This window comes from Orbicella franksi, chromosome 8 (genome assembly GCF_964199315.1).
Source record: "Orbicella franksi chromosome 8, jaOrbFran1.1, whole genome shotgun sequence".
In the NCBI taxonomy this organism is placed as follows: Eukaryota; Metazoa; Cnidaria; class Anthozoa; order Scleractinia; family Merulinidae; genus Orbicella; species Orbicella franksi.
This window is the reverse complement of record NC_138152.1, coordinates 24,233,899-24,253,099: the sequence shown is the minus strand read 5'-3', so window position 1 is coordinate 24,253,099 and position 19,201 is coordinate 24,233,899. Positions and strand designations below refer to the sequence as shown.

Here is a 19,201-nt window from a genome sequence, read left to right as displayed (position 1 = left end):
TTTTTTCCAAAGACTTTAGATATACCTCAAGAAATTATCCTCTTTTTCGGAAATTATGTAAATTCGCAATTTTCTATTCAGCGCTAGTTGTTCTTGTCGCGATCACACTGAGCGAGTTGGACATCCCACGCATAGCTGACGGCCACGCATATTCGAAAATGGATGAGTATTTTACTTTAGAATCTTGACACTTGCCTGCCGAGGAATACAGCTAATACGTCAAGAAAGTGTTCAATTCCAATAAAAGAGTATGCCCCGTGTGGTGTACTTGTTTGTTTTGCATAGGTTGGCTAGGAAATGTACATGGATTTATTTATATTTTGGGACGTTTTCGCTGTCATTGTGGTTTGTATAAGGTAGGTCCCAGCTGATTTGTCTGAAAGTCACGTTGTCGCTGACATCTCAGTGTTTTGTTTGCTTCTACATGTATATTTGCGGATTTAAATCTCCAAGTCATTGAATAATTCCAAGTGAACAAAAGGGCGGTGGACTCAGCCATTTTCAGTTTAAGAGAAAAAAAAAAAATGAAACGCGCCTATCGTTTTCTACTCTGGTGCGGTCAGCCGAAAGATTCTGTCCCATTCCCCTCCAAGAAATTTCCGGAAATTCACAGCGGAATTTTTAGTCGAATGGAAAGCGTCCATTGTTCACTCTCATAACCAGCGAAACATAGGGTGCTTACCATTTGGCCAAGAAATCCGGAAGTTTCTGTTGAAAGTCAAATGGAACAGCAATTTTCCGGAATATTCGTTCGGAAATTGTAGACTACCTCTAGAAGTAATCTTTGTTTTCGCTCGGAACGGAACGGCGGAAATTTCCTCAGTACCACTTGCTTAATTTTCCAATACCAGTCTTTCATCAGCCGAAAAAAAATTACGGGAAATCGAATTGTAAATGCTAAGACCCATCTCGTTCGGTTACTGAGTTTGTTGATTTTGGAAAAAAAACCTCCCCATTATTAAATGGTTTTCCCAACCCGTTTATTCAGGCAAATGGTAAGCACCCTTGAGATTTCCCTCTATCTGCTCGGTGAGAGACGAGAGGGGAGGAGGCGCTCTCTCGTCTCTCGCCGAGCAGAAAGAGAAGGAAATATCTGTCTCGCAGAGTAGAGCTCTTGATAATGAGACGAGGAACTAAGAACTAATGACTAATAACTAATAACACGTATTCGTGAGGGTCGGAATCCAATAAATCTTACGATCTAATTGGCTGCGGGAGGGGGGGTGGGGGATTTTCTCATTCGGCAGGCCACAATGAGCGGAATCGCCGTGTTGATCTATTTTCGAGAGCGAATTAGCGGTAATCGTCACTTTTTTTTTTTTTTTTTGCCTTTTTTACACTTCCATGGACGATTAAGCGACGCAAATTTATCTTTATTCGTTTTTAAATGGCAAGGAAAGTCACGGTAAGTTAATTCAATTGAGTGTTTTGAAGTTGTGAGAAGTTGTGATAGTTTGTTTCTGTCCTAAGTGCCGTTGTACCAATACTGCAACACATTGTTTTTGTTAACTTTTTTATTTGTTTTTCTCGTTTTTTTGAAAAATTTCTTTTCTTTGGTTTTCATTACTATTTATATTGGGGTTCTAGGGAATGGGTTACCAATTTTTTAACAGGATGGTTAGGTGGTGGGTTTACCTAGTAGCGGACCTAGTTTTCTCTTGTATGCCGACCTGCCCCATTGCGAATCTGAAAAATTATAAAATAATAAATAAATAAATAAATTTCAGAATAAAAACTAGCGGTAAAAAATGACGTTTCGATCTCTCTGAGATCATTTTCAAGTTGAAGAAAAAAAGAATGAAATATACATATATAAGTACAAATTAGGGTGTCCTTTCCTGGGAACGGAAATCAGGAAATGCAATGGTCGCCTGGAGACAAGGGTGTACAGAAAACCAACTGACACCGGATTATTACTACATTACAAGAGCCACGTCGCCGTTAGATACAAGAAGTCATTGCTAAAAACAATGCTGGATCGTGCCATTAAACTATCATCTACCTGGCAACTGTTCTACCTGGAATGTGAACGTCTCACACAGACGTTCTCCCGACTTCAGTACCCAACGCAATTGATACAATCGACCATCAGTGATTTTGTCACCAAGAAAGTTTCTGGCGATCCAATTTCTACTCGAGCACGTAACGTGAATGAAGCGCCTGTCAGAATAGGGTTACCTTTCAAGGATCAGAGATCGGCCAATTCCGCGCGAAGGCAACTTGGGGAACTAGGCCGAAAAATTGAAATTGATATTCGTCCCGTGTATACAAGCCGCAAGATCGGACACGAGGTCAAACCAAAAGAAAAGAAGCCGCCTATCATTAACCAGCAACGCGTTGTTTACTACTATAAGTGTGGTTTGTGTGATGCAAACTATGTCGGGTACACGTGCCGACACCTCTATCAACGCGTTGAGGAACACAAAGGATCGTCTTCAATCGGGAATCACATCAAAGAGCAGCATGGAACAGTCCCAAGTGACATATATCGTGGTTTTACGATCTTGAGAAAGTGCCAAAGTAAATTCGACTGCCTGATCTACGAAATGCTCTTTATAAAGGAGCTTAAGCCAATCTTGAACAAACAGTCAGATTCAATCCGTGCAAAGTTATTTATATAGGCTTTTTATAGTATTTTATTATTTTTAATTAACACTTACATTTTAGCGCTTGTATTTACATATTTTATCGTTTGACATTCTCACGTCCTAATTTGTACTTATATATGTATATTTCCTTCGTTTTTTCTTCAACTTGAAAATGATCTCAGAGAGATCGAAACGTCGTTTTTTACCGCTAGTTTTTATTCTGAAATGTTTTTCAAAAAAACTACTTATAAGAATAAATAAATTAATAAATTAATAAACAAATAAATAAATAAACAAATAAATAAACAAACAAATAAATACATGAATAAATAAAGAAATAAATGAAAATAAACTGCGTCATAAGATTGTCAAAGTAGGCGTCGAGGGGATCTGCAGACTACAGTCAACTCTCGCCTTGCGGACACCCCGCTTTTACGGACGCTCGCTATTACGGTCGAAATTCAGATCCCCTGCGAAAGCTATAGAGGTTTGTCGGGATATTAATACCACTATTGCACACCCTCGCTATCATGGAATTACGAACACTTTCGTGGTACCAAAATGACAATTTTATTGTTTTGACTCTCGATAAAGCGGACATCAGTAATACTTCTCATACAACATAATTATGTAAAATTACAGTCTGCTCTTCATCATTTTTCAAAATACACTTCAAAAGTCTTCTGATATGTTTATTTTCACATCAATTCTTTTTTTGTCTGCGCAATAGTCCTTGCTTCTTCACGTTAGCTTACGCTTTTTCCTTCCCGGCTCTTTAGGTTAAGAGCACTCTTTATCTTACACCCGGCTATCACGGACTCTCGCTATTACGGACAATAAACGTCGTTCTCGCTCGTGTCCGCTATAACGAGAGTTGACTGTACCTGGACAGAGTTATGGCGGAAAACCATAAGAAAAAAAACATAAGTAGCGAGATCGTACTTGAGAATGTTCAACGAGTAAAAGAGCGGAAGAATCCGAGATTCATTTACAGCTAAAGCGATTCCGAAACACAATACAACTTAGCCCATAATTCAGTTTTATTCAACTCGAAAATGATTCGGGAATGAAAGAGACCAACTGAATTATTACCGAGCTTAGGTCAACTGCCTTTGTACTTTGGGGACGTCGAGATTTACAGCTTCGGCCTAGGCTTTGATTCCAGGCTAAACGCAAAGTTACTCCCTCGTTGATGTTTTCGTCAGAGTAATCCTTTAGGATGCAATTTGTCTTCAAGATCGAGAGTAACAAAGCTAAACACCTTGGCCAACATTTTGGCAAAATTTCAAGTTCTGAAGGTATTAGCGCAATTTGTGTGTCTGTTCTCTAGCCACTCTTTCTATGTGTTTACCGGTGCAATAAACTACGCGGGATGTTGGGAGAACATGAGAGTGGGTGGGTAGATCAATCTTTAGAAGTTTCCGGAAATTCTGGTTTTCATAAGCAAATTGGTTTTTGTTCTCCACTTTATGGTCCATTTTGTTATTTTCCTTTTTATTTTAACGAATATTAATGAAATAATCATGCCATTTTGTAAATTTCATTTCGAAACACTATTCTAAAGCATTGTCATTACAATATTTTATCGTTTAAACATAAAATGATTGTCAACCGCATAGAGACCGTGCATTCTAAATCAGGGTCTGCCGAGTAGGAACCTCGCGCTTTTCAATTCAAAATAGCGGACACAGTCGAATCCCGTTGAAAGAAGAAACGTTTACTTCAATATGTATACTTTCCTAGCTGTAAAACTAGTCACAAGATAACATCCATCTGGCGCTGCTACTTAGATGAAGAGTAAAGAAGAACTTAGCGCTCTATTCTATACTACCTATGTTTCTACAGAAAGGAGAAAAATTTTGCCGGAGTCTGTTGGATAATTGGTTAACAGGGGCGTAGCCAGGATTTTTCAAAAGGGGCGGGGGAGGGGGGCGGAGAGAATCACACTGTGTCAAAGTAAGGGTACTCACCAGATTGTCATATCATTCTCGCCACCTTACAGAAGGGGGTTCACGGGCACCCCAGGACCCCACCCCTCCCTCCTAGCTACGCCTCTAGTTAAGATACCCAGAGTACTGATTAAGGAGAAATAAACAAACTGAGATATTCTAAGGGATAAAATAGCATAGTTCAGGCTTGATCATTCGATATATGCATTTCAGGAGCATTGTTGGCTGATTCTGACCGTCAGTACAATCTTGCCACCATTGTTTTGTTTTGTTTTGTTTTGTTTCCTTTCCTTTTCTTGCTTACTTTAAGACTAGAGATGGAATAACCATCCACGTTGCTTACCCCTAAATACTTAAATACTTAGTTTGTGTTCACGGGTAGATACGAAAATGCCATACGAAAATAACTCTAGAGAAAATATCCATTGAGGGTTTCTCGTCGCGCAGGAAAAAACTTGAAAGTTCTCACTGAGAGAACATATGCAAGGTTTCCAAGAAAATTTAGAAACTAAAAATATTTGGATTATTTATTTATTTTTATATATACTTATGTATAAATAGATTGAAGTGGTTTGTTTTCATTATCTTAAAGCTCACGCAATAGTATTTTCTAATTGACAAATTCTGCAGCAAAATTTCCACAGTAGGTGTTTAGTGTCTTGTAAAGGTTTCATTCTTTGGATGTTGATCATCGACGATTTCGTTAACAATTGGCCAAAGATGTTCGAGTATGATAGAACTAAATCATACATGTAGTTGTGGTTTAACCAGCAGATCCCTGTTTACGATACAAGCTTATGAGGTAAAAAATAAACTGCAGAAGATGTGATTTTGGGTCTTTTTTTGTCTTCTTTGTGTCTCTGTTGTGTCGTTGGTTTGTCTTCTTTTTGACCAAAACGCCGTGCCAAGTTTAATAATGACACACCGCTCAAAAAGCCAAATATTCGGGCCTGAATTCGCCTGATGGCGGATCGACGCACGCAGAGTGCACTGAGATAGTTTGGAAGTTTAAGCACAGATGTTTTTCAAACGGACGTCGACCGGAAGTCTAGTTTTCTCTTTTTGTCGCATTTGATCAACCTTCCTTTAAAAAAGGTAAGCGGGTTGGAGAAGGGAAGTTAAGAACTTTCCAACCCACTGGTGGAGGGTGAATACACACCAGGTGTAGGTTCACGTTCACGTATTATGTGCGCCTTACCGGGATACTCAGGATGTTGGAGTGTCCATGTATCCACGCTTGATTACTTTTGAATACTCCAGGAGTACATCACGCATGGTGCGCTACTTAAATATTCTAGGGTTCTAGGACGTTACGATTGCATATTCGAGGCTGGAAGACTCTATGAATTTTCCCTTTGGAGCGTGGTTAGAACCTAGTCTAGAGTGCATGGAAGTGGTTTAAATTTTCACACATTCCATATAAGGTAAAAGCGAAAGCGAAAGTTCTTTTCTCTCTTTCTTTGTCAAGAAAATTAACGATATCCCTCGTAAATTAATAGACCTTTCTATTATGCTTCAATAGCCTACGTTTCATACCTAAAAATTCTAACTTCGTCCTAAGGCTTTCTGCTTAAAAGGGCTAATTTTCAAAGATTCCTCTGTTTGTTTGTTAATTTCCATATGAAACTCGACATACAAAGAAAACAAGACGAAATGCAGAAGTGTGTTTAAAAACCTCTGTGCCATGAAGGGCTATTAACAAAACGTATAGAATACTTGTATGGCCTGCCGATCTCAGAAAATGGTGAAATGGTAAAGTGAAACCTTTCCAAATCTTTGGCGAAGGGTGAATACACACAAGTTGCACCTATTACGTGCGCCCTTTTGGAATACTTAGGGCTGGGTTAATTGTTCAAAGCGCGATTAAGCTAACCTGTCCTTTAGTTTTGCATTTACTTGTAAATAATCTCAAAGTACATAACATATAAGCAGTAAAAAAATAGTTTTGTACAAGAAAAAATTCATCACACTTTCTCGTTAACTTTTAACCCTAGGTTAGCGTCAACCAGCTTTCGAAAGGAAAAGGATTTGGCACTGGATTCTATAATCTCTATCGACTTGAATAGTTCACGTGTTCGTACTTGAATGCTCTTGATCATTAACACTCCAGGCCAACATCACCGATTGCGTATATTTTAAATGCTCTTCGATTCTATGGCGCCACGATCGCATATTTGAGGTTAGAATAGCGCGGATTTTTTCGCTTTGGCGCATGGTTAGACCTCGTTAAACGTGCATAAAACTACTTTTGCCTCGCGTAACGATCTTTTTTCTTCTATCCTTGTAAAACATTTTTCTAAATTCCCTCTAAATGGGCCTTACGTCTTTTTTTTTTTTTTTTTTTTTGTAGTAATAGCCTACGTTCGATGCATCAAAATTCTAACTGCCTCGAGGCTTTCTGCGCCCAAAATTGCAAACTTCCTAAGATTTCTTTGTCTGATAATTTCCATAAGAAACTTGATATATATAAAAAAAGACGAAATGTAGAAGCGTGACTAAAAGCCTTGATGCCACGAAAATCCATTGACAACACATCTAAAATACTTGTGTAACCCTCCGCTGTCAGAACCTTCTAGCTTACTCATGCCAATAGTTTGACTAGCCCAAAAGGCAGCATCTTTGATTTTCTTCAACGTTTTTATTGTTGTTTTTGTAGTTGTTTACAGAATAAGGGTGGCATTTTGCAATTCAATTAAACTTGTGTTGCCTGCATGAGCCCTAAATTAATTACCTTACAGCTCAGTGAGTTCATGACAACAACAACAACGACATTTATTACTTATATATTGCGCCTTTTCTATAAAAGTAGTCAAAAACGCATTACAATTAGATAAATTCTTACAAATTACAAATTGAGAATTCATGAGCGACTAGAGACAGAACTTATCATAAACAAACACTTCAAATAATGAAACCACAACCAATTTTATACTTTTGGAGTGGTTGCAGCATACAGGACACTGTAGCTAAAGAAGTATCCCTATTGCTATCTTCTGATCTATGATTTGTATGATTTGACAATCTGTTTGCAACCGTTCAACTATCGGTTCATTTATAGTAAGCTTTTCCGTATATAAAGTCATCAAGTCTATATCATAGTTCCAAAGACAATAAAGAACATCTAAACGATAAATGAAGCATAACCAACCGGTGGTTAATAGCTTGAAGTAAATTTCCATCAACTTGAATTCACTTTAATCAAGTTACGTCGTCTTTTGCTTAGCCAGAGGGTTTAGGGGTACATGTAGTTTACGTTTCTTGAACATCAAAACTGACAGCGACCGCTTAATCCTGGTGTAGGGCTCACCCACTTTCATTCCAACTTCTCTCTTGCATCTAGGGAATAAACATAATCATTTTCTGTGATCACTAGCGTTGAATACGAACACACCGACCTGTGTCCTTTGCTAACTTAAGATAGAGACTTGAGCATTATTCGCTCTTTGTAATCGGATGAGAAACTATTTCCATGTACAGTAATATTGATGTTTACTAACAAGCGTAGAAACTAGAAACCGTCTATAACAAAGACATCAGACTTCAGGGGCTGTAAAGCTTCATTACTACATAGAACCGAAAGCAACTTTGTAATTTTATTACAGCTTCCTGTCGCCTTCCTCCCTTTCTGATTTCACCATTCGTTGAGCGGGCGGAGCGAAGGAACAGAGCTCAGGGAAGAGAGCTCGAGCTACAGAAGCTAGGAAATTATAGTAAATCAGCGTACCTAGGAAATTGAAGTCCTCGCTTCATACACAAGGACAGAAAATGGAATGACTGCAAACCTTATGCGACCGTGGCAATTATCCTTGCCATCCTGTGCTGCCACGAAACATGGCTCCATTAAACAAAGAAGTAGAGCAAACACAAAGAGGAACTTGAACCCACGCATGGCGATAACAGTTGTCAACGGTCTTGCTTGCTAGAAGCTGGTCTGAAATAAGACATTTTAATTCGTTATAGGTAGTGGTCAAAGCCCTAATTAAACAAAAGGAACATGTTTGGTGCAACTCCATTTCATTACTCATGGTTATTAATATCACAACTAGAGTCGACAGCATGTCAGCATCTCGAACTACAAGCCACCTCTCCAAACATAGCTAGACATGTCAGTTTTCAGATGCCCTTCTAGTAACTAAGTCCATCTCTAGCTGCCGAAGGGACCCGTATGGGGTCACCTAGGAAAAGCATTTGAAAAATACTTACTGCAGCGAGCCAATCCAATTTGAACGGCTACAAAACTGATTTGAATGCTTAACATTCAACTGAACAACAAGATGGAGTGGCGACTGTTTTATAATCAGGGGCGTTACGTCATCTGTTTGCGCGAAAACCAATCATATACTATCGTTACGAAATTACGAAGTGGGTGGTCTGACCGCACTGTTGCTTTTTATGAGCCGATTCATAACGTTGTCAAAGGGCACGCGCAACTACGACACGTGGCCGAGAATATCTGCAGGCTACTTGGGCAATGTTATGCTGGAATACAATGGCAGAAGAAAAAAAAGAAGGAAAGAAAGAGAAATAAGACATCAAGCTTAGAGATGAGACGAACGAGAACGTTAGATAAGTGTTCGAGAAAATTTATTGAGGCAAAATAATCCCGAAAAACACAGCACATTTTACGACTGCTTATTCCAACTACGTCTAGTAACTCAAATATAAAACGTGCCGACGAAGCGATTTTCTATGAATACTTCAGTTCTGTTCTATTTTGAAATGAGTTAAACCCCACTGAATTAACAGAGTTCGGATCATGCAACTGATCTTAAAGGACGGTAAAATAAACAAGCTCGAGCCATCCGTGTTTTTCGCTAAACAGTCGCATCTAGTCTAAATAAAAAATAATCATCTCAAACGATCTTCATAATGTAGGTGGTCAGTAAAGCAGTCTCGGTATGCAATGTGGCTTTTAGATGGAAAGTTAACAAAGCTAAACACCGTGTAAACATTTTGGCAAAATTTCAAGTTCTGAAGGTGTTGACGCAATTCCTGTGTTTCTGCCGTAATTGACGGTAAAAATAGGCATATAGACTTGCAAATAATTGTTAGCTATTGTGTAAAGATGAATTCAAGAATAGTCAGACATGCATTCTGAGTAGGAATTCATGAAGAAGACAATGGAAATATATGATAAGGTAAAACTGTTCATTCAGAAATGTGCACAAAGATTGATTTCGCTTAACAGTCGGATCTAGTCTACAGAAAAAAAAACAATCATCTTAAACGATCTTGATGATTTAGATGGTCAAAAGAGTCTCGTTATGCAATTTGTTTTTTCGAAGGAAAGTTAACAAAGCTAAACACCGTGTAAACATTTTGGCAAAATTTCAAGTTCGAAAGGTGTTGATGCAATCCGTGTGTTTCTGCCCTAATTGCCGTTAAAAGTAGGACTTATGGACTTGCAAATAATCGTCAGCTATTGTGTAAAGATAAATCAAGAATAGTCAGTCATGCATTGTGAGTAGGAATTCATGAAGAAGACAATGAAGATATACATGATAAAGGAAAAACTTTTCATTTAGAAATGTGCACAAAGACTGATTTCGCAAGAAGAAGTGAAAAGCTTTACTCGTTCTATCGATGTTGAGTGACTTACTCTACTACAGCTGTCCAGCTGGCCAGCTAGACTTTCGTTTGACTTGTTAACGAGAATTTTAAATTCTTACATATTCGATAAAAAATAAAAGCAACTGAAGCCTCGAGGAGCTGTCTTGAGTAAAGTTCTTTTCTCGCTACCTGTCCTTGTAAATGAGCTTGATTATTTTCTCTTTTGCTGTAATAGCTCACGGTCGGTGCATTAAAGCTTAAACTTGTCCCCTAAGCTTTTCGCCCGAAATTGCAAATATTCTAGATTCCTTTGTCTGCTGGTAATTTCCATAAGAACTTGGGCAGCAGAGATGGCGCAGTGGTGAGAGCGCTTGACTCCCACCAGTGTGTCACAGATTTGAATTCGCCATGTCGTCATATGTGGGTCGATTTTATTGTTGGTTCTTGCCTTGCTCCGAGGGATTTTTTCTGGGTTCTCCGGTTTTCCTCCCTCCACAAAAACTAACATCTCCAAATTCCAACTCGACTAGGAGAGAGGACCCGCATGAAAACCGGATAAGGCTGATGGCGCTTCCTCTTTAAATATTGTAATTTATTTTATCTATTTAACTTCATATACAAAGAAAACAAGACCGAATTTATAAGGTTGACAGAAAGCCTCGGTACCATATAAGAGGGTTTTTTTTATATTGATCGTGGGCTAAACAACATGTACCCTCTGAGGATTCGAGTGTTAACGGCCGATTTCCGAGCTATCTGGTCTACCCAGATTCAAATTTTAGCTTGCCTTAAAAGCCACATATTCAATTTTCTTCAGAATTTGTACAAAAAAAAAAAAAAAAAAAAAAAAAAAAAAAATTAAAAGATTGCGATAAAAGTGGCGTTATTTGACAATTTAATTGGCTTGAGCTGACGGACCTCTAAATTACTTAATTTACACCTCGGTAATTATTGAGTGGCCCGAGATCAAGACAGAAATTCCCTTATACAAAAACTGCAAATAATGGAACCACCAAAAACTGTCTTTCTCAAAAAATCCATTACTATCTCCTGAGATATTATTTGACAATCTGTTTACAACAAAAATCGGATCACTTAATAGAAATGAAAGTTGTTTATAGTCATCTAGTGTATTTGTTTTTCCATTCTTTCAACAGTGATAAACAGATGAAGGAAAAGAAGGGATATTTTTCGAATGTCAGAGTTTAACCGGGCGTAGAAACCAAACCAGGCAAGCAATCAAAATTCGCCGACATGGTTTTTGAGACAGAGGTTTTAAGAACTAGGCGAAATGTTTGTCTCTTCCTCTAGATCACTTTCAACTACACAGGAACTGAATATTGCAAGCCATATGCCTTTGCAAAACGATCACTATATTTTCAAGGCATTTATTATTTTTCTTTCCATAAATATGGTATGGTAATCTTTATTTATTAAGTTTCCAGAAAATAGATAGTTTGTCGGGTACTTTTTTAAAAAACGTGTCGCCTTAAAACGGCGCGAACGCAAGGCGGTCATTCCGGTTGGGATGCTACCTGAAACTGATCTGCGTCCTTTTCAACTTCTCTCTTGCAATCAATAATAATACATAGATTTAGCCAAGCCTAAAAGCGGAGCTCTTGAGCTGGGTTGATTAAAGCCGGATTAAGCTAACCCAGAAAAACAAGACTGAGTTTTGTAACTTTGCAGCGATGTTTTCTGTTAATATTCTTCTGAAACTGCACAAAACAAAAGCAGTGAAAAGCATTTGTACACAAGAAACAGTTACATTTAGGCTAGCTATTAACCTTGGGTTAGCGTTAATCGACTTCCGAACAACCCGGCCTTGATTTCAACAATTTAACCTGACACGCGCCAGCGATCCAATCGAAAACCACTACTTAGTCAGCGGTCAACTTAAAAAAAAAAAACACTTGACCTCGAGGAGCTCTTAACCTGAGCCCTCGATATGGTCACGTGATATAGGTCAGGGGATACCTTGTTTTGAGAGATGTCAATTGACCATAACGGATGTCCATGGATGTTCAATATCAGAGAAGTCTTTTTACTCCTTGTTTGTATTTTGACTCGCCCCACGGGTTCCTCAAAATACGGCACAACTCGTAAAAATATACAGCAATACTACACACCAAAACATGTAATAAGATGTGTACGTTGTAAACCAAGGTTGCGTGATTTGCTATTAGCTGGATCATGGCTGCCATGTTGTGCGACGTCGTCGTCGTCGTCGTCGTCTTTGGGCGCACGCAACCGCGAGCCATGCCGCTAGTCGTGTCGACCATTAAAAAAAGCTGCTTGGTTTTCTATTTATATGGATGCACATAGTTTTGTTCCTATCATGGTACTCCACTCTGGTGCTCTGTTTGCCAGAGTAGAATACACACATTGCAGAATTAGACGCTGATTTTTGTTCATTGCTAAGACAGTTTTGAATAAAAATCACTCTTAATAATCAGATTAGAAGCTAATTGCATATAATAGTGAAAGCCAATAGTGAATTGCCCGCAGAACTTAAAATTATCAATATATTAACCTTATAAGACTGACAGTTTCTTTTGGAATTCTCTCCGCCGCTTTTTGAGTATTGTTAATATCTTTTGTTATCATTTACTTGGCAAATAAATGATGATGATGATGATGATTATGATGATGATGAAGGCTTTGAAGTCCGTTTTTCTCTGTATTAAAAACCGTAATTAAACGGGATTTAACAGGCTTGAAACAAGCTTAATTGAGACCAAGTTCACTCCTCTTTTTTTTTTTCTTTTTCTTTTTTTTTTTTTTTTTTGCATTCACGCATTGAACTTAATAAAGTTGACTATACATGTACAACTTTAAATACTTGTCGAGATATGAAAAAAGGAATACGATGTGGTCAATTTTGCCTTTTCGGCGTTTTTGTTTTCTCCGTTTCTCCGGATGACAGCACTGCGCTTCCATTATGGAACCCCTAGTTTCTTAACTTGACGATTTATTAGCTGACTTCCTAGCGAGATGCGTGTCCCTTGTTCTGAACAAATCCGCTTCAAACAATGGACTGACAACATATTATTAAATACTGATTACGCTTCTCGCTTGCTTAACCTATGAGAGTGGTTGAGGTAACTAATCACAAACGTTCACTAAGCCCGATGCGAACTGTTGCATAAATACAACAGAACACTTAAAGACATAACTCAAGTGACCACTTTTAAGGCAGCATGGAAATACCAAAGTTTAAGAGCTAGTGCAAGTGTCAGTACTTTGGAAATATTCAGTTTAAAAAGCATAGTTTGTAATTCAGTTATTATTTTCACGTAGACGTAGGTCAGGTTTTCTTTTTCACATCTCCCTTCTGCAAGTTTAGTTGCAACCACTATAACTAGTATGAAGTATATTATTTGTCCAAAACATTCATCTCATGCAACTCAACCAGGCCTTCTTTCCATTGAGCCCAATTTCCCTTTTACATGGCCTCACATGTTCTGAGAAGCCAGGAACGGACACTTGGAGCAAATACAAGTTACACACAACGCCTAAGCACTAGGTGAAGAGAAAACTAACTCTCATCAGTTGAAACATTGATATTGCCAGTGGCAATGTCTGAGGCAAAGTCATTATTAGGCCTTTTACTTTAAACATTCATGGAAGTTGAGCAGAATCAAAATCGTGTTTATCACATTGACTACTGCAAAATAGATACACACAGTACATATTCAATCTTGGATTCAGTGGTAAGTTGAACAAGAATTGGCTGAAAGTGTGACCTGGTACAGGGGACTAAAACAATTATTTTTTATCGCTTACATTGATTGCCCTCACCTTAGGGCTTGTTGAAGCAAACCATACCCTACTTCCACAATGATCAATTTACCATTACATTTTTTTTTTTTTACTCCATTTATTGCAATTTATTTTTGTTATTTTGAAATAGCCATCTCTCAATAGCAAGCTGTTTATGATTCCTTTTGATTAGTGAGGAAGTACAGCAGATAAAACTCGATTAATCAAGCTTTATACAAGTTTTGAAGAACGAAACATTGCTTTGATTTCGAATTATTCAACACTTTTCTTCGTAGGTTTTACTTCTCAGCTCTCTTAGCGTCGAACGAAACATAATATCTGTGAACAGCCGTTTTGTTGGCCAACGATACACTGATGAACTTCACACACAAGTCAAGATATCTAAGAAGGAAAGTGCCGAGGGTAACTTCAAATCCGGCAAGTTAAGATCGAATAAGAAGATGTCAGAAACGGAAATAATTTATCTTTCAACCGCAGAGATTCGACAAACCGCGAAGCTTCAATTCCTAAAATCAGCAGTTCCGCACTGAAAATGGCAGCTTTGTAAATCGAGTGGAAGACATCTACAGCTGTAACTTGGCCTGTGAAAAATTAATATGGATGTCATTCCAGATATCCTTCAGCATCGGAAGCGAGCGAGCCCCCTATAAGTCATAATTCCACATCACTTCCGGCGGGTGGAAATGTTTGCCATTCGGCGATCAGATGAAAATGAGCTCCAATCTCTTCCGGCACGCTTTGGCAGTCGTGTCCAACATCGCGTGTTTGACCTCTAAAAAGGTTTGCTATAGCACAGCCAAACGACTCCACTTTACTTAAAATTCCTTCTCATAAGAGAGCATAAAGCACTCTTCGGAATCACTTGTGAAATAATGAAAGGTCGAGACGGACCGAAAATTAAAACACGGAACAGCAAATGCACAATGGTCATGAACCGTAAGAGTCGAGTAGGGCGGTCAAACTCATATTTATAAAGATCTGTCAAGTATTTATCTCAAAGACGTCAACAATCAGCGATTTAACCAATCATGTCATGATACCAGGAGCTAGTATCATGGAACGGCGGCATCAATAGAATGTTTACAGGCTTCCTCGCTTCGTTGGGGCTCACCGGGAGCCTGTTCGCAGGCTATGTCGACTTGTGTCGACTCGTGATTTGATGACATTTCAACCGTTTATTTGATAACGACTGAACCAAATTACATGAATTCTAAAAGCAAATTGATTTATGTCAACAAAAGTGATATCAAACCCACCAAAAAAAATCGCCTTATTTATGCTCTCAACTAATCTGTACGTTAATCTGTACTTGCTTTTGCCTAATATACAACTCCCATATTTAAACTGATTCAAACTATTAGTACGTTAACCAATAAGGCAAGATGCATAGGATCATGTATTCCTTAGTGGAATGAATTTTCTTTGAGAAGTTACCGTCGCTATGCTACTGTTTGACAATCTGTTTACAACAACCATCGGTTTACTTATTAGACCTGAAAACTATCCGATATATTACCCTCTAGTCCATTTCGTGGTCCCAAAAACAAGAAATAACATCCCAATAAGAAATGAAGCATAACCGGCCGCTGATGGCTCGATATACTTTTTTTCCAACGCCATGAATTTGATCGAGTTGCGTCGTCTTCCATTTAGCCTGAGAGGACGCCACCACCTTTCTTCAGCTTTGAAAAGATCGGTCGTTTAATGGCGTTAAGTTGAACTGCTTCCTTTTTAACTTCACTCTTGGATCTAGGGATTAGATGTAATCATTTTCAGTAATCTCTAGAATATAAGAAACACATAGCTGAATAAGACGAGGATTTGTGTCCAAGGAATACTGTTTCACCAGTATCGAGTTTTTGTCCCGACTATTGGGATAATTTGCTTTTCGTCTCCACTTCTCTCCTGGATATATGGGGAAAAGTTAATTAGTTACCTTATCGCTGCTGTTCACAGATAATGACGGCCACTTACAAGCGAATAGATTAGAGACCGCGTACGACAATGAGACATGTGACTTAGTGAACAAGCTTTAGGCTTACAAAAGAGATTGAGGGTACTTTTCCAATATTTTGTAGTGTGCTGCCGCTTATAATTACGCCTCCTCTAACTGCATCTTTTTTTTTAAGTGGGCGGATTGAGATGCCTAGGTGAGTGTAAAGAGTAGAGCCATGCAGCAACGACCCAACCCCTATGCGTTTACTGAGCCTTTCAGTACATCTGTGAATGAAATGGCTACAAACCTTAATCCGTTTTTTAGACCCCTGCAACAGACCGCCCGACCATCACATGGTTCCATCAAACACACAAGCAAAGCACACACAAAGAAAAACTTGAACAACTGCATGGCGATAACAATCGTTACTAGTCTTGCTTGATAGACGTTGGTCTGAATTAAGACACTCAGGCTATCACTCGTAAAATATTTTTCAACCGACTTTGCGATTATAAAACAACTTTTGAGTGCTCACACAGAAACATGAGCAGCCAAACAGCAGGAGCGACTACGTGTCCATTACATGTTTTTCAACGTCATCCGTTACAGCGAAAACCAGTTAATCCGTCACCGTTCCGGCAATTCTGGTTTTCAAATGCAAATTTGAAAATAAGTGTTTGGGATGATTGGTTATCCAGAATACAGGCGGGTAACAGTTCAACTGAGACACTCAAAGGGATAAATTAGCATAATTTTTCCAACTGTTGTTTTGACAATATTTACAGCCGTAAAACTAGAGGTTCGTTTATTATAAACTATTCTGTTCAAAGTCATCTGTTACGGTTCCAAAAACAAGAAAGAAGATGTAAACGATAAATGAAGCAAAACCAAGTGGTGGTTGGCAGCTTGAAGTAGTTTTCGGTCAACATGAATTCACTTGAATCAAGTTGCGTCGTCTCAGTTACTTTGCCAGAGGGTCCAGGGGATGGTGGATGTTTCTCGAATATCGAATATCGAAAGCATCTAGAGAATAAATATAATCATTTTCAGTAATCACCAGTGTTAAATATCAACAATGGAAAATCGGGCGCATATTTTTGACCATTGCTGAGATGGAGACTTGAACATCATTCGCTCCTCATGATCAAATTAGACGCTCTAAGAGCGTTCACCCGGGCTTCGTACCGCAGTATCAAATCGTGCTTTACAATTTGAAAACGTGTATTGTAGACACAATGCAAACAAAAGAATCAGGATATTTTAGCACAAGAGGTCCGCTTATATATTTACTATTCGAGTTGTTTCGTTGAGTATCCTCCTAATCCAATCGCACGTTGTGAGTTTAAGCCATTTTGGTTCAAGAATGAAGCACGGCTATCTACGCATTTAGAACTTGTTTGCAAAGAATTTTCCAGGTCTTTTTAATTTCAACTTATGGCTATTACATTGTACATGCTAGCAGAAATTGTACGAAGTTTGTTTACTCGTCGTGGTGATCCGAGTGAATTGTGCAGCTGAACATCTTTGCCTTGTTACAATCCGTGTTGCCCTGTTGCAATCTTAAACCCTTTTTTCCTTCGGAGAGCGAATAGATTAACTCCTTCACGAAAACAACAGTCCTAAGAAAAGGCGCAACTTGAATTGCACTTAATTTGCATTGTTACACATTGTATTCACCATCTGTCTTCTCATTGGCTAAAAGCCTGCAGTTAATTCTGGGAAACAGCGCAACCTACAGATTATTCACTAATCTGCTCGCAGATTAGTGAATAATCCGTAGGTTGGCGCGCAATGCAGGATTTCCAAGAGCAATGTCAAGTTCACTTAAGAACATGGCTTGTTGAAAATAAACTGTGTTCGGTGCGATAAAGCGTTTATCGTTACTTTTTTTTTTTTTTTAAACAATGTATAATAAAACAATTATGAGATTTGGTTTTTGTGATGAAATGAAATGGCTGCAAACCCTATGCGGCCACCGCATTGTGCTACCAACTTACATGGCTCTATTAAACACAAAAGTAGAACAAACACAATACCGAAAGAAGAACTTGTTCACACATATGGCGAAAACTTACTGTGAAGCTCTGGTTTTAGGTTTTGCTATCTCTATATATTTGTTACCTGTGCTCGTTCCGTTAATACCCATCTTCAAATTCTAAAGTTTTATTTTTCATAACTTAGTTCTGAAACCATATTCTGTTGTACCTTGGGCCCCGACTACGCTACGCTGGAGAAATTAAATTTGGAAACGAAGCCTTATTTCTACGGTTAGGACTAATTTCCACACTAGTCCTTCACGAGACGGAGCTTTTTGAAAACGCTCTTAAAACCAAAGGAATTTTTAACGCCCGTTTTACGTTTTAGTGTGGACAGGAAACGTTTTGAAAACGCAGGTTTTTGAAAACGATAACCTCTTGCACTTAAGTTTTTCTACTGCCGATGATTTTAGCGGTTTTAAAGTTCTCAGACATTTAAAATGCGTTTTTCTAATGCATTCCTCCACACTTGTACGCAAAGCCAGCGTTTTTAAATTACTCTCATTTAATTTAAAGAGCGTTTTCGACAAGCTTCGTTTTCGGGGGACACTTTCTCTGAATTAGTGTGGGAGGTAGTATGTCTTACCTTAGAAATATAGCCGGCGTTCTCAAATTTCTCCTATGTAGTGTGAACCGTCGGGGCCCAAGATACAATAGAATATGGTTTCAGGGCTAAATTATGAATTTGATGACACAGGGGCCGGGAACGGACAGACAGAATAAAATGTAAAATGTATTTTTTTGAGCTGTTCAAACGTGCCGAGTAACTGAATTAACAGTTACTCGCCGAAGGCAAAGTGGACATTGGTGAACATTCACCCGGCAATGTTCACTTCGTCTTCGAAGTGAATAATAATTTTAGTATAATTTTTAGACTGTAAATATCAAGAATTTCAAGTTTCGCCTGCGCACATTTATACGGTGATGGTTTTAGAAATAGGTTGATTGAGACTCAAATTACACATCGATTTGGGCAAAAAATTGAACAAACCAAATTTACCTTAATCCATTGTTGAGTTCATGCGTAACTAATCTGAAGAAGGCTGGTTTGGCCAGCCGAAATATAGTACACCTTCGAAAAATCATCCTACGTTGTGACGGTTTCTGGTTTTATATTCTTCATTCTATATGTGAAGCCGATTAGATCACTATTGATTCCCCATTTTGTTTTTCTCTAACTCCAGAATTTCTATGACTTTAAAATGCAATAGAATATGGTTTCAAGACTAAATTATATTTTTAAAAAATGCCGTTAGAATTTTGTGACAGGGTTAGCATTTTTTGCTTGTCTTGATGGCAACCGTGACGAAGCTTAGTAACCAAGCTCAGAAATGACTTTTTTTTCATAAACCGAGCTTT

General features: G+C 38.4%; 1 protein-coding gene and 1 long non-coding RNA gene across 2 annotated transcripts; one reads left to right on the top strand and one right to left on the bottom strand.

Moving 5' to 3' along the window:
• Positions 1-992: 992 nt before the first annotated feature.
• On the top strand, positions 993-2,621 carry LOC145494277 (uncharacterized). Its single transcript, XM_081473722.1, has 2 exons — positions 993-1,029; positions 1,828-2,621. The coding sequence occupies exons 1-2, from the start codon at positions 993-995 to the stop codon at positions 2,619-2,621; spliced, it is 831 nt and encodes a 276-aa protein (XP_081329848.1).
• Positions 2,622-7,216: 4,595 nt separating this feature from the next.
• On the bottom strand, positions 7,217-9,659 carry LOC145495308 (uncharacterized). The gene is made up of 2 exons (XR_014050396.1): positions 8,320-9,659; positions 7,217-7,873 (listed from the first exon to the last, which is right to left on the bottom strand). It is a non-coding gene; the product is annotated as an uncharacterized LOC145495308 (long non-coding RNA).
• Positions 9,660-19,201: the final 9,542 nt, after the last annotated feature.